This window comes from Chelon labrosus, assembly GCF_963514085.1.
Source record: "Chelon labrosus genome assembly, chromosome: 3".
NCBI lineage: Eukaryota > Metazoa > Chordata > Actinopteri > Mugiliformes > Mugilidae > Chelon > Chelon labrosus.
The window spans coordinates 14,390,375-14,405,428 of record NC_140339.1 but is presented as its reverse complement, the minus strand read 5'-3'; the positions used below and the strand labels follow the sequence as shown (position 1 = coordinate 14,405,428).

The following is a 15,054-nucleotide window of genomic DNA, read 5'->3' as shown; positions in this document are numbered from 1 at the left end:
ATGCAATCTTATAATGATATCGTCTATACAGTGTTTATGCCGAACACAGTTTTAACTTCTTGTACTTTTCTGTAATAATAATAATAATAATAATAATAATGATGTTCTAGTTTAAGCTGACCGTACATCTGTCAGGACCGAGGAGATTTGTTTTCCAGACCATCAGCTGCCTCTAGGTAGAAACAAATTAAACGTACTACAGCGAAATGTTCTTCCAACTCTCAACAGTCACAGAGGAGAGTCAGCAGAGTGGCCAGTTCACCCATTAGCTAAAGCACAGCTGAGCCAGGCTGTCAGAGCCCGCCCCCTCCGCCTCTTCATTTTCACTCCTCCTTCCCCCCCCCATGCTTTGTCCTCATCATTCTTCATCCTCCTCTTCTTTGCTCTTCTTTGTGCTTAAAGAACATGCTGCGTTCAGCAGACTCCGTTGTGTTGTAGCTTTGTAGCATTGCTAGCCTGTTAGCCTGTTTGTTTAGCTCATCATCACTGCACTCCCCACCCGGGCTACATGGTGTTTATCTCCTCGCCAGTTATCTGCCACGAAGCCCAAACACAGAAATGAAGCCACTTTGCCGAGCAGCTGAAATGCAATATTACAGCCACAATACAATATTACAGCACCTATTGGATTTTCAGAAGGTTTTCAAAAGAGCTGCAAATGGAACAGGGGGATGGAATGTCTTCTGGGGGCGCCCGCATTACCCCCCCTTTCAGATATGAGTTTAATGGAGGAGACAGACATTCCTGTGACAGACCATTTCTACAAAACACAGTGGGCTCTCTTTTCAAGAAAACGGATGTCAGTGCAGTGGAGCGTTTTTTGGTTGTTTGATTTCACTGACCAGGGGTACGTGCTCGACATCGATGTAGCTTTGAAAAGCCTGGCGAGGAGGCAGGAGCATCAAGAATATGCTGTTAGCAGGGCAGCAGCACGACGCAGAGTTAGAACATGCTTGACTGAGGGTCGGTCACATTCAGAGGCACTGTGACATTTATTTGAAATCCAACAATAAAGTGAAAATTAAGTGAAACTGAAGGAGAGCCACAACAGGGGACACCACCGACGGTCCGAACTATGTGAACTGCGAACTTTAAACGTGGAAACTGTGCGGAACAGCACATTAATTACGTGAAACCACCATTACTGAAGTTGTGCACTGTGATATTTTGCTAGAGCCACATAAGGAGACGAATAAGAAATGAGAGGAATACATCATTTAAGCAGTGGCAGATAAATGCAGCCTACTTATTCAGGACAGTACCGATGATTTGAATTAGAAAAGATGCATTTGAAGTTGCATTAAGAATATGGGACATAACAATGAAGAAGGAAGTAAAATGAAGCTTAACTATGCATTTTAGACTGCATGTGTCAGCAAGCTAAAGCCCTGAGAATTTATCTTTGCAATATATGATGGTTTATAACAGGAAGAAAGGCAGTTTCACTCCAAAACAAGCTCCACAGTTCACTGTAACACCTAAAACAATGTAAACTACAACAAGGACGTTCTCACCACAGAAATTCATTTGTAAACCTGCAACAGAAGGGTTAGGTTAACCAAGATACAGCTCCTCAGTTCAGAATCAGACAGTCCAGTCGAATGGCACTCTTGAGCTAGCAAGATGTACAACCAGCAGAGTGTATTCAGTCATTACGGCACCTCTAAGCACATGAAAAGTGACAATCTGCCAGAGGAGACAGCGCCATTGTTGTGGTTACTTTGAGCACACGCAGTGACATCCTGATGCCATCTGACTGCGTCTCATCATCGCCAGCGACACCCCGCTTAGCTGCCGTTCCTGAGCATCGCCGCTCTTAATGCACATTTCAACTCCAGACACTTCTGGACTCATTACCAAGCGTTAAGGTGTCGCAGAGACAAAGAGGATAAAAAATGCACTGGCCCACAAGACTGTGACCTGTAAAATTGACATAATCTGCTGCCTTTGAGGAGCCGGTAATGACCTCTCATCGCAGGGTGACACACTCTCCATCTTCATTTCACACCCTCTTAGAGCAGCACAGATGGCCTTGGCATTTCCTTAACAGCCTCTGAAGTCTTTCGTAAAGCCTCCAGAGGCCAGTCTGCAAATCTTGTGCACCTCGTTCTTGGACAATACTGGAAAATACATGGAGATGATAGCAAGGTAACTTGCTATTCAGAACACCCAGACTTTGCAGTCTCACAGGTAACGGCTGTATGTAACCCAACCATCAGAAGGGTTAACCCAGAGTGGTAACTCCTCCTTTCATCACTTATATATGCCCCGCAGTTTATTTTGCAGCGCTGTGTACTAACAATAGTTTTCCACGGGTTAATACACAGGTTAATGAGGTAAGACAAGGCCACTGTAAAATGCTACTAAACCAGCCATGCAGGATAATTCGTCTTGCCTTGGAAGTGTCAGCTGTTGCAGCTCCCTGCTCTTTAATTCATTCAAATGAATTTTGTTTTAATTGTTTTATCCTCGGTCCTCACTAACTCCATTAGTGAGGCGGGAGAAGGGGGTAGAGAGGCATATGGAGCGAATGGTACAGAGAGAGAGAGACTTAAATGGATGCCGAACAGAGCGGAGAGACGTAGAGACAGTGAGACGCAGAAAGAGATTGGAAATTCATTTTGCGTGTGTGTGCGTGTACACGCGCTGCTATGAATAAATAATCCCCTAGTTGTGATTACACAACAATTACTCTCCAGAGCTAAAACTTTAACCACCCTTATAAAAGATGGAGGCCTGTTCTCTATCTATAACAGAGAGAGAGAGAGAGCCTGTCCCATAGGTGTGCTAATGCAAACGGTTGAGTGGCTGATGGGAGCTTGGGCTGATGGGATATATGGGGGAGATGGAGAGAGTGGCTAATGGAAGGACAGAGCCATGTAAAACAGAAGGAAGGCAGCCTAACTGTGATGACATCAGGCTGATGTGGTGCTGGACAAGTTGTATGCCAGTGATGTTGTTGCTTAGGAAGTGTTAGCTTATATATATATAAACGAACTGAACCACAAACACAGTGTCTCAGAAGCTCTTAATCTTGTGTCAGCACATCTCAGTTTTATTTGCCTGATAAAAGTAGCTGAGGTTAATGCATACAAATATTAGGGGTTTTATGCAGATGAGTCTGCAAGCAGGGCACCGGGGGGAGTTACTAGGGAACATTCAGTCAATATGAGATATCCATTTCTTCATATATATTCACTCCAGTAGATGTAGGATTCAAAATTACCTGGTCTGGTGGGAAATAAAAAATACTTTGAGCAGAACTCCAAGAACTATGCCTGCTGTACACCAGGCGCGGATACTATGCATACAGTGAAGCATGGTGGTGGTAGCACCATGCTGTGGGACAGTTCCTCAGCAGCAGGGACATGGGACTGGTCCTTTCTCAGGGGGAAAATGAATGCTGCAAAGGCCTAGTCAAAGTCCAGATTTAAATCCCACAGAATATCTGTGGAGAGACCTGAGGATGGCAGTTCACATTATCATATCTAACAGAGCGGGAGAGGATCTGCCACAAGTACTTATTGAATAAAGCCTAAAGCTGCCAAACAGACCTCCACGAGGTATTGCTTTATGCAAGTCTTAATGAGATACTATAGTTTTTGATTTCTAATAAAATTGCAAAAAAATCACAATTTATGCATGGTAAAATATAAAGTGAGTCAGTGGCGTTCACCTCGCTAGCACATGTGAGAGAAAAGTCAGTTTTCCGTGAGTTGTATCCGCCCATTTACACTCAACTCTCTAAAATGGTGGTTTAGCTACTGTATATCCAAAACACAATCAAGCAGACCAAAAGTGGCCATATCATCCCAATACATTAAGGTTTGTTCATTGAGCGATAGAAAAGCAACTCTGACCCAAACACTGTGCAGCAGGAACGTTACTGTCATTACAGCAAAAAGGTTAGGGTTAGGGTTCAGCTATTCTGAAACTGTTCTCAGATGTTTGTAACCAACTATACATCTGCACTATTACACACATGTTCTACAACCCAGTCCAGCAGTTTGACCCTATCCTCATTTATACAGAACAAACACATGTCCTGTTCAAGTCTCACACCTTATTTACCAAAAAGAGCCTTTACCATTACCGTAATAGTTCAATGTTCACAATAATGTCTATCATTATATTCACCTATTCTGAAGTTAATGTGCTCAGTTACATATGCAGTACACACCATCAACTGTATATACAGTATGAAGAATGCTGTCTTTGCAGAGAATTTTAGCTTCAGTGGAAGACATGGTATTTTATATGTGTCTCTATAAAAGAATCACAATCCTGTCCAGCGTGGGAGTGAGCATGCAACACCCTACATTTGGCTGTTGCATAATGCGAGCTGTTTCCTGGGCCGTTGGCTAAAATTCACACTGAATTAACTGGTGGTTAGAGCGGAGGCTAAAAATCTTCACAGCGTGCCTCTCTTCTCCAGCATTGTGATTAAAAAATACCATCTCAGACTCTGAAAATTCACCTTCCCACCTTGGAGTGGATGCGCTCTTGTGAGCTGTATATATACATATATATATATATATACATATATATATATATATATATATATATATATAGCATCGTATCATCCTCCACAAGGAGCAAATCCAAACTGGAGTCTTGCCATAGGTTTCCCGAGGAGAACAAAAGGCTACATCTCTGAGATGCATTGGCTGGAGGTTTATGACTGAGCTGCACCTCTTCATTCAGCCTGCTTCTTAGGCTACATTTAAACCGGTCTCTCCGATCAGTTTGCCGAGCTCTTGTATAGCTTGCATCCGTTGCAGACTGAAAGATTTTCATGCTCTCTTTACGTTCAACCTGCTTGTAACCTGGCTAGTTCAGTGATAACAATAAAGGCAGCACTCAGATACACCTCTTGCAGCAAACTGGGACCTGCCAGGTCTGCAATAGAAGACATGAAAAGTGCTGTCCAAGCTGACTTCGCTGTACTCCACCAGAGTTGTCTAGTGAGACGCATTCCCTTAATGTTCATTAACTGAGAAGAAACTCATCAGCACTATACCGCATGAGCCTATTTCAAGGCCTCACGAAAACGGCCAAAAAAAAATGAGCGCAATAATCATTAGCGGACTCCTCCGGGATAAGAAATGTACTGCATTGTTGGGAGGTTGAATTAAAGTTCAAGGCAGATATAAATGTGTTTATGCTCACGTACTCTGCAGAACTGATCGAGATTCCAAAAACAAAAAGCCAAATGCTCCATGTGAGTTTATGCAAAACCAAGGTCGTCAAAAGGAACGTCGGTAAATGGCCGACACAAAAAAAAACTGTGGGTGTGCTGTGTGGGACAAATATTAAGAAACGTGTTGCTAAAGAGAGGATTAAAAACACAGGGTTTAAAGATTCAAAGGTTATGAGGCATTCTGCGTCCTCAAAAAATACTAATTGCTTAACTGGTGTTGGAACAAAAACAGTGAAATTCACGACTTAGACTCAAACAAGCTTTCCAGAAAAATACTAAATGAAACATGGAAATGTAGCTGTTCTTCCTGATGCATTTCCATGCACCTGCGGTTTCACTGACGGCAGCTTGGCCTCTTAAACGGTTTACAGTGTAACTACATTTGTATTCTTCATGTAGAAAAACACTTGTGCCTCTTTACACGTTACACAGCTAGTCTTTGTAACGTCCTCTGACTGAAAAAGACAAGAAAACATGATATTTCTGAATCCAAATTGCTGTAGCAATTCAGAAAACCTTCCTCTTCAACCCATACATCTGGATTCTGCTATATAACCTGACCTTTTAAAGATGCTATATAAAACTATTGTTAAACACTTAAGACTGAGAACAGCCTTCTGAACTATTGATAGGAAAGATCTAAAAGAGATAAAGCCTCCAAACACTCAAAGTGCATTCAAGAAGACTACTCTGCAAGGCTGGACTCTTACTAGTGGTTATGATGCCTGGCGCAGCAGAGCAGCGTACATCTTAGCAGAAAGACACCAAGAGGACACAAGGCACTTAGCTATTAGCGGTCTAGTGGTGAAAGTCAAAAATAAAACATAAAATAGAAATTCTATTTGTACCAAGAACAACATGCTCACAGCAACAACCCTAGGCCACCCTGGCACTTTATATCCATCCGGGGACAGACAGCACCGCAGCCAGACTCCTTGGGAAAGTCTCTCATGCAACTTTTAAATGAGATAAATAAGTGAACAGTCCTTTTTTGTATTTTCATTTCCCATACAAGGTGCAAAAAGATCTGAGGATGCACATGTGAGATCATGCTGAGGTTTAAAGGTTGCAGGAGGCATCCGAATCCTTTTAGGGTTTTACTAAAAGCATTGGCGGTCTGTGGCATGGTTCAGCAGCAGAGATGATTCGAAAGCCAGCAAAATACAGTATGACGACAGAGACGGTAGAGGACGAACTTTACTTCCTAAAAACTGCCTTTTCTTTTCTAGGAAGAGATATAAGAAGAAACAGAGAGCGAGAGCGAGAGCGAGAGAGAGAGAGAAGCACTTCCCAGTGTGCCTGTTGCTGTTTTCTTGCCAGTCCCCATCTGTCGCATGTGTTCAGAAGAATGAATTACAGCCAATTAAGATGGCGGTGCTGTAGCAACTGAGCAAAGGGTAAACACAGTTTGTGCAGGAGAGACACAAGGTTTGCCATCCGTATCATTGTGCCTCCGTTGGCGACGCAAAGTATGTTTCTCATTACATGCGATTTGATGTTTTCAATTAATCTTCAAATATGAATTTAAAAAATACTGGCAATCACCACTACATCCAGTGATTTTCCAGTCCGCCGTATTATTTATATCATTGCATCAGTACAAACAGTATATGCTGTACTAAGATTGTCAGACAAATAGTGTGCGTTTGGAAATACATGCTCATTATATCATATTTAAACAAATTAGACTGGTATGCTTCAGTGAATTAACTTTATTTTCGCAAAAGAATTAATACATTTTGATGCATGATATTTTATGAAGAGATTGCAGTTTTAAATAACCAATACAAGTCATTCTTGTGTACTTATACTGGAGGTGCATTTGAGTCTCGATGTGTTGCATACCATAACATTTTCTGACTTCTTGCATATTTGGTGTTGTTAGCCAGCTTTCAAACATAAATTACATAATACTGGGGAGTTAGGCCAATAAGGCTTCCTTTAAACCATGCTTAGTCATAACCAATAAAAGATATTACTTAAATTTCACTAAGTAATCATTAAGTACCATTACTTTTTTGTTTCAAGTAACATGACTCTCAAAGCCATTTGTGTCTCTAACAAACAAAAGCATATAGGTTTGTTTTTAGTTGTTTCTCCCACATTAACATCCAATATTCATTCATTCATTTTCTGTAACCGCTTCCTGTGAGAGGTCGCAGGGGGGCTGGAGCCTATCCCAGCTGTCATTGGACGAGAGGCGGGGTACACCCTGGACAGGTCGCCAGGGCTAACACAGACAACCATTCACACTCACATGCACACCTACGGCCAATTTAGAATCACCAATTAACCTAATGAGCGTGTCTTTGGACGGTGGGAGGAAGCCGGAGAGAACCCACGCAGACACAGGGAGAACATGCAAACTCCACACAGAAAGGCCCCAGTCGGCCCGTGGATTCAAACCCGGGACCTTCTCGCTCTTCAAAAATTAATTCATACACAACCAGTGATGAAAGAATTAAGATCCTTTACTCAAGTAAGAGAATAAGCAGTAAAATGTAGTTACGGTATTAAATGTAAAAGTATTCAGTTGCCATTGACTGTGTACACAGTATATATAGCATCAGATGTTATCAGGTTACTTGTAGTGTATTATACCTCGGTGGCATTTGCTCTTAGAACGAGATCATTACAACTACTGCGCTGCGCTATCTGGTGATTTAGCTTTTAACAATACGTTATTCAATAAATCTAAGTATATCTGGCAGATAAATGCAGCAGCAGAGTAAAAAATTCCCTCCAAAATAGAAATGCAGAAATGAAGTTGCACAGTATTTTTGCACCGCTGTTGAATATAAAAGTTTTCTTTCAACTGAAGCGCCTTTAATCATATTGATTCTCCTCCTGAACATTTGCCTGATGTTTGGTGAGACACATGGCAGGAGTGTCTGTTTCCATGCAGACGGACATGTTTCACTGCTTGACGGCGGAGCTCACTCTGGCCACTGGAGGCCAAGTGAGGCAGTGATGCAGTAAATGCTGCTGCTCTGTATGTGTGTGTGTGTGTGGGCTGATCATCCCCAGGCCTGGTTCAGGTAATGTAGCGGAGAGGAGGGTAAGTCGCCCTGACACACACGTCTGCATCACAGAGGCTTGCAGGCTGCCGCGGGGTACGGTTTGTGTGCAAGTGCGTGTGTGCGTCAGAGTGTGTGCGTGCGTCAGTGAGTTGGTGGGCATTTCTTTGATTTATTCACCTGTCTGTCTGCATGTCTAAAAATCTGAAAACTGTCTGCGCTGATTATGTCAAACTGTAATGAGAGAGGACGGGCCAGCGTCTTAAAAATGTCACAGGATCAGTTCTCGCAACACTCAGTGAGAGTGACCTCCACCTGTAGCATGGCTAAATGAATGGCTAACTCGCTGAAGTTGATTAAATGTGAATCGTGTCTATACGCCTTGATTAACAGGCAGCACACTGCATAGCCCATCAAACTCTACTTCACTAGACCCTGATGCTTTGGCGTCTCAGCCGTTATGGGTGAGTCACTTGCTTCATCTCAGCCAAGAAGCTGGAACTTGTGACGTCTAGGGGACAGTTTTGCTGATAATGCTTAAATGTTATTAGAAAATACATACACTGGAAATTTGACTGACTAACTACTCATTTTAAGCTCTAAATGACTGTGTCTATTAAGAAGGTCCACCCAATTCTTGAAGGTCATTTTGAACTCAACGCCATGGTTTAGATTGAACACTGCCTCTTCACCAAGAACTCCCTGACAAAACCAGTAGATAAATCAACCCTTGACCACTGACTGCTGAGGGTTTGATGCCTAAACATAACATCTGACGGAACACACAGAACTGTAAGTCACATTTTAGCATGTATACCAAGCAGCTGAAGAAGCTAACGTTGGACCGCTGGATGTGTGGACCAGTCACGTTTAAAAAAATCAATTTCCCAATACAAATAAATGTTGATTTGGAAGATCCAATATCGTTTTTTTTAAATCCTTGACTCAATTTTCGAAATACACACGTATCACGCGTATTTCCTGGATCCTTTTGTTAGACCGGTGGAACAGTTTTTGGCATGATAAATCTTGGGAGACTGTGCAACGAGATTAGTCCATGTGTGAGGGAGGTCGGGAACATGTCAAAAGCTACAAGTCAGTCCTAAAAGCTGATGTGTGTCAGCATTTTGGATTTAAAATGTTTGAGCTGCACAAACCTATGGTCATATGCAAGATGGGCCAACCAGAGCTACAATATTGTGGAAATACCACAAATCTCTGGAACCAATGATAACATTACTTTACAGTTAAATTGTTTCGAAACTTATATATCTCTAAATGAATCCACCCAGTGAATCGGACTCAAATCGATTCGGGAAGTCAGTAGTGATCCCTAGCCCGAGTCAGCATACTGGCTGCTGTGTGCTTCCATCTGAGGGATGCGTTTTATAAGAAGGTCCTGATTCCCAATGGGAAGGATGCTACAACCTGCAACTCTGATCCTCAAACCATATACCACCTTATATACACTCTATGATTTTGCATTTCACTAACACGACCCAGGGTGCTTCTTGACACACAAAATAGGAAGCAGTAACAACTGGGACTTCAGTTCCTACCAACTCTTCCCTGTCGCTGACGGCCAAGATGGTGGTTCAGAGCCGTTTGAACTGGCTGGAGCTCAGCCTGGTGAGGTATCAACCGAGGAAAGACGTCTATTACTTTACATTGTAAGACTGTAAAGAAAAGTAAAGTACTTGCTACTAGTATTAGCTGTAACAGTTTTATACTTTGACATACACACTGCTGCGTATGCTACATATGCTATTTGTTTTATGTCGGGTCTGATTTGGGAGGGTGGAAGGTGAAGGTTGATGCTGCTTCCTAGTACAAATTGTCAAGTGAACAGTATTACTGGCGAGAAGTTATCTGGTATAATAAACTCTATAAATAGTATAATAAAGTGACTGCATTGACTTGCAGAGTGCATTTAGTATGCAACTCTAAAAATAAAATAAAATGAGAAGCTATGTCACTCTCCTTTTTTGAATTGACATATGACAAGAAAAAATGTATGAAAGCTGATGTACTGTAGGTCATAAACTAAATATAGCAGAATTTAGTTTAAGAAACATCAATCTTTGCAGCGCAGGTTAATACCTACCTGACTGAGTGCTGCTTCTTTCATCATTCCTCCTGACGTGCTTTCTTGTTCACTGTATATTTTCCAGTTAAAAACTCTGTAGCCAAACATAGCGCCCCGTGTCATCTGCTCCTTATGCAAACACACAGCAGCTGCCAACAACTATTCGGGATAAGCCCCTGATATGCCCAGAGTGGAGCACAATGTGGCATCGATTCCAAAACCCCGACTGGGACCCTGAGAATTAGTTAGCAATGTTCTGTAAAATGTTTTTACTGTATTGTAATGATGACAAAAAAAAACAACAACACTGGAGGCAGAATGTCAGAATACAAACAGAAATATATCAAGATTTTTATGGTATTGTGTTGTCAGTATAATGTCTGCACAGTAATGGCTTCTAATCAGTTTAAAGCCCGTTAATGACTCCTTATCCTAAGTTTCAAGTTCAAGTTCAAGGACTCATTTTAGGGAGAAACTATAATCCTTTTAGTTCTGGTTTGCTTTGTAATGTTGCATGGTTTTGCAGTGGGTAACAAGTTTTTCAAGTCCAGCCTTTTGAACCCCCTCTGAAAATAGATGGTCTAGATACGCGATGTATTGAAATGTCTGGCCAGGATCTCTAGATGAGACGGCTTTTATTGAGAAAATAAGAAAGGTGACAAAATGATATACATTTAGGTGTGTACTGGCGGCACTTAGAGCAACAGGGATAGGGTAGCTTTCCACCGGAATATAAGAAAAGATGACAGGGGAGCACAATACTTATTACTGACATGCTGAGTGTCTTTTTCTAAAGAAGCATTATTGATTCCCCTGCTGACAAAAATCTGTGTGGAAGACACTTCAAAGCCCACTGGTGTGAATCACACCTGAAATATGAGCCTGATGCTTAGGCTGCTAGATGTTTTAGCTGGGAGGTAATTTGACAACATATTGATTAGACCAACAGGTTATCTCCAGCATGAGCAGATATGCACACTCACACCCACACACACACACAAGTAAAGAATCTTTCATAAAACCACAATTACAACCACATAAAGTGAGCAGCAGTGTATCAGTCAGAGCCGTAAATGCAGGCCAGCCAGTGGATGGAGTTGGCGGAGGGCCTTGAAATGCCAGCAAATCAACACGCGCGCACAAACACACACACACACACACACCCCCGCCCGCCCGCACACACACCCGCTCCAAGCACATAAAAAGAAAAGAAAGAAAAACAGTATTTTTATTGGATGCCCAGAAACGGTCGGTGATCAAACTCCAGCAACCAAAAGAGCCACAGTGATTTAGTGAAGCGAAAATCCATTATGGCTCCATCCAAAGGTAATGACTTCTTCAAGCCTTCCAGCTGATTCTCCAGAACAAGAGTGGGAGGAGAAAACAGACACACGCGCGCGGACACAAACACGCACGCGTTGGACATATCAGGCCTTTGTACAGAACAGCGTGAGGTCCTGAAAGAGTCCACACTGACATCACCTCTCTTTAAGTCTTTTATACCCTCAATCACTCACAGTGACAGAAGAGACGGCAGCATCTCTATTTGAACTGAACAGGCTCACGTACCCGCAGCTTGGTCGTACAAGCTACTGCCAGATAGCATGAGAGAAGATGAACCACGGCTGCAGTGATATTGATTTGTTGCTCAGGAAATGAGGCTGAGCATTGTGGAACAACAACGTAAAGCAGTATAGGATATTCATCCATCGCACTATATGCAGTGCATGCGAAACACAACACTGACATTTGTATAAAACCGTTTTGTTCCAGAGCTGTCAATTGTGCAATCCGGTGATTTGCTAAAGCTCCGAGCTTTTCTTTTAGCGGAGCTATTACAGTAATTTCTAAAATGATATGTTAGCTCGAACAAGGTGGCTAACCTCAAATTACCCTGGGAAGCATTTCGCCCAGAGGAAAAACAAAAGAGTAAGCAGTCAGTTTTGAGGTGCCCTTGAGCAAAGCTGGCAAACTTAACATACTGTGGCCAGAAAAGAGGTGAACGGTGTGGGGTTTGGTGAGATTCACAGTCACAGCATGTTTTTTTTTGTTGTTTTTTTTTTTTTTTTGAGTTAAAGAAAAAAAAAGAAAGAAAAAAACACCCTACAGTGTTCAAAAGAACTTTGGACCTCGCCATCAAGGAGATAAATTACCTTCCTCCGCTCCTGCTTGGAGAGCACTGAAACTGCTCTCGAAGCACCCTTTTGCTAAGAGTTGACTCCTACGGTGACGGTGGTTTTCCGGAGCCTTCTAACATGCTAAGCTCTTGGTGCTGCCAGCAGTGTGAAACAGTGCCCCTCCTTTCACTCGACAGCGAGTGCAAAAAAAAACAAGGAGGTGCTGCAACAGATTCCTGGTAGACCGAGTTTAACACGGATTTATATTGATTCTCCGATGCTGCGCGCACCCGATTGTGAATTAGATAGAAATAGCAACAGCGGCTCATACCTGTTGGTGGATATAAACATTAAACTAGCCTGTTGTTGTGTTAAATACATTTCCATCTACAGAATGGAGGTGCTTAGATAAAAAGGGATTGAGGAAGGGAGCTTGCAGCAGAAGCAATATTAGCAAGAAGCTGTGGCATCGATCCGGCCTCCTCTCACACAGCGTATACAAACAAAGAGTGTTCCACTGCCTGCATGTCTTGCAGTTTAAAAGGCATGCGATCTATTGTTTGCAGCAACTTGCTTTTCTTCTCAGGATTTTTCACTTTCATGTGGATTTTGTTCATTTCTAAACCTGTTTGTTAGCGCAGTTACAAATTCCGATGCCATTTCAAACAGGTCTGTAAAGCCTCATTAGCTATAAGACTCATGCATGATTAGAGCCAGCTTTAGACCAATACAATAATTGCCACCCCCTAAATAATTACAGCAGAGAGTTCTTTACGGAGGTAAGCAATGAACTCTAATCCTGTAAAGTAGCTAATTAAAGGGGGGCAGCGGCTGATGCTGCTTTATGCCATACTTACAATATGTAATGAAGAAGATGGTTTGAGGTGTGGGTCACGGTGGCATGTTATTAGAGCATGTTTAGATTAAAGAGGAAGAGAGCTGTATGCTGACGGAAATGAGAGCTCTCATAAAACCAGCAGAGAAGAAGAAGAAGTGCACATGGCGGATGTCCAGTTTTAATCTGCGCACTTCGTTGTGATTGACCTCGTTGTGGAGGGACACGCACAGTCGTGTGAGTCATACACAAACTCACCGACCACAAGCCACTAGTAATGAGCAGATGCCGCCACTCGGCCTGCTAACCGGTCGAGAGCTGTGGCTGGCGTCAAACCTGAACCGACAGGACCCGAGCTGCCGCCGCCCTCTCCTCTCTGCTTCCAGATCAGCGCTGCGACAGATTTTTTTTTTTTTGCCTCTTCCCTGACGCCAACGCGCGTGAGAGATAAGCAAAACCTGGAGCTGACCCAAAATGAAAGCTCAGCATGCACAAAAGCCACATTAATCCTATTGAATTCCTCAGCATGATCGACAGCGCCAAGTCCACTAATTAATTCAGGATCCCGTCTGCGATCGCTCTACACAGCAGACACAGTGAACGTATGAAGTTGTTTGGATGCGCACTCTCCTTTCATATTGATCTGTTTGTCTATATGTGTCCACGTGTATAGGGGACTGCAAACGTACGCCTTTTAGCATCACTCAGCTACATGGAATGTGGTATAAAGAAAAACAAAACAGTCATCAAGACTATTAATTGCGCTGTCCTAGGGGGAAAAGAACATTACTTTTCCAAATGAGTCCCCTTGAGAATGTGACTAAAGTATTTCGGTAAACACGCAGTAAAAAGGAGGACTTCTGCAGCTCATGTACGTTTTCTAGTGAACAAAGGTTTTAAAGAGAAGATTAGCTGGAGGAATGGATTCCACACAATGATGCAACTGGCAGAAAGGCAAAAAAATAAAAAAAAACAACAAAGCTAGCTGTCTCAGTGCCGATCTGAGTATTTGCGCAGACTTACCTTTCATACCAAATTTGGAGCGCCGGCCATATTTGTTGATGAGAACAAAAAGGACGAGGAGGAGGACGCAGGCGAAGCCCGCCAAACCCACGGCGATGGAAACCTGGGAGAAATGAAACGCTGTGTCAGACTCAGGCGGCAATCAGAGGAACGCGCTCACATCAGAGTTTAAGCCGCTAGATTGCGACTGCTGCTTCAGATTGCACCAGTGTGGAGAAAAGTGAAACACATGCCTTTTTTTTTTGCGATGCATTCTGAGATGTAATTTAAATACGGTTCTGATCTACAGCCAGACTTCCTGTGTGATCCTGGTTCATCCGCATCACTACGACCAATTATTTTGGACTGAAATGGCACAAGCTTGGATGGTTGAGAGTAAAAACTGCAAAGTTCTATTTTTTTTTTATTCACTCAGAGATGCAGTTTGCATGTCATCACGTACAGTATTTAAAGTCCTCATGTTTAATACATCAAACCATCCGACAAGCAGCTTAAAAATACATTTTTAAATTAAAAGGTTGAGAAAGGTTTTCAGCTGATAGAACTGAGAATGAGGTTAAGTAGCCGTCATTACTGAAACTTCCATTACAGGATCCTCCTTCTAAAATAAGTCGCATTAAAGACACATTAAAAAGTCAGCCAGGAACAACACTTTCGTCCTCTCCAGGAGGCATATGTTAGCTCCATTCGAACAAGTTAGCTATATCTGATCACGTCTACCCACAGGAGCACGACGTTTCAGCCTGAAAAGTTGACACCTGCAGGCGATGAGATGT

At 42.5% G+C, this 15,054-nt stretch overlaps 1 protein-coding gene across 1 annotated transcript in view; it reads right to left on the bottom strand.

The window, feature by feature from the left end:
• Window positions 1-15,054, bottom strand: part of ntrk3b (neurotrophic tyrosine kinase, receptor, type 3b) — a gene marked incomplete at its 5' end in the record, with an annotated part of 190,479 nt that overhangs the window by 58,777 nt on the left and 116,648 nt on the right. Inside the window, one exon of the mRNA XM_084541455.1 lies at window positions 14,279-14,381. Within this exon, the coding sequence (XP_084397581.1) occupies window positions 14,279-14,381 (103 nt within the window). The remainder of the gene's footprint in view (window positions 1-14,278; window positions 14,382-15,054) is intronic.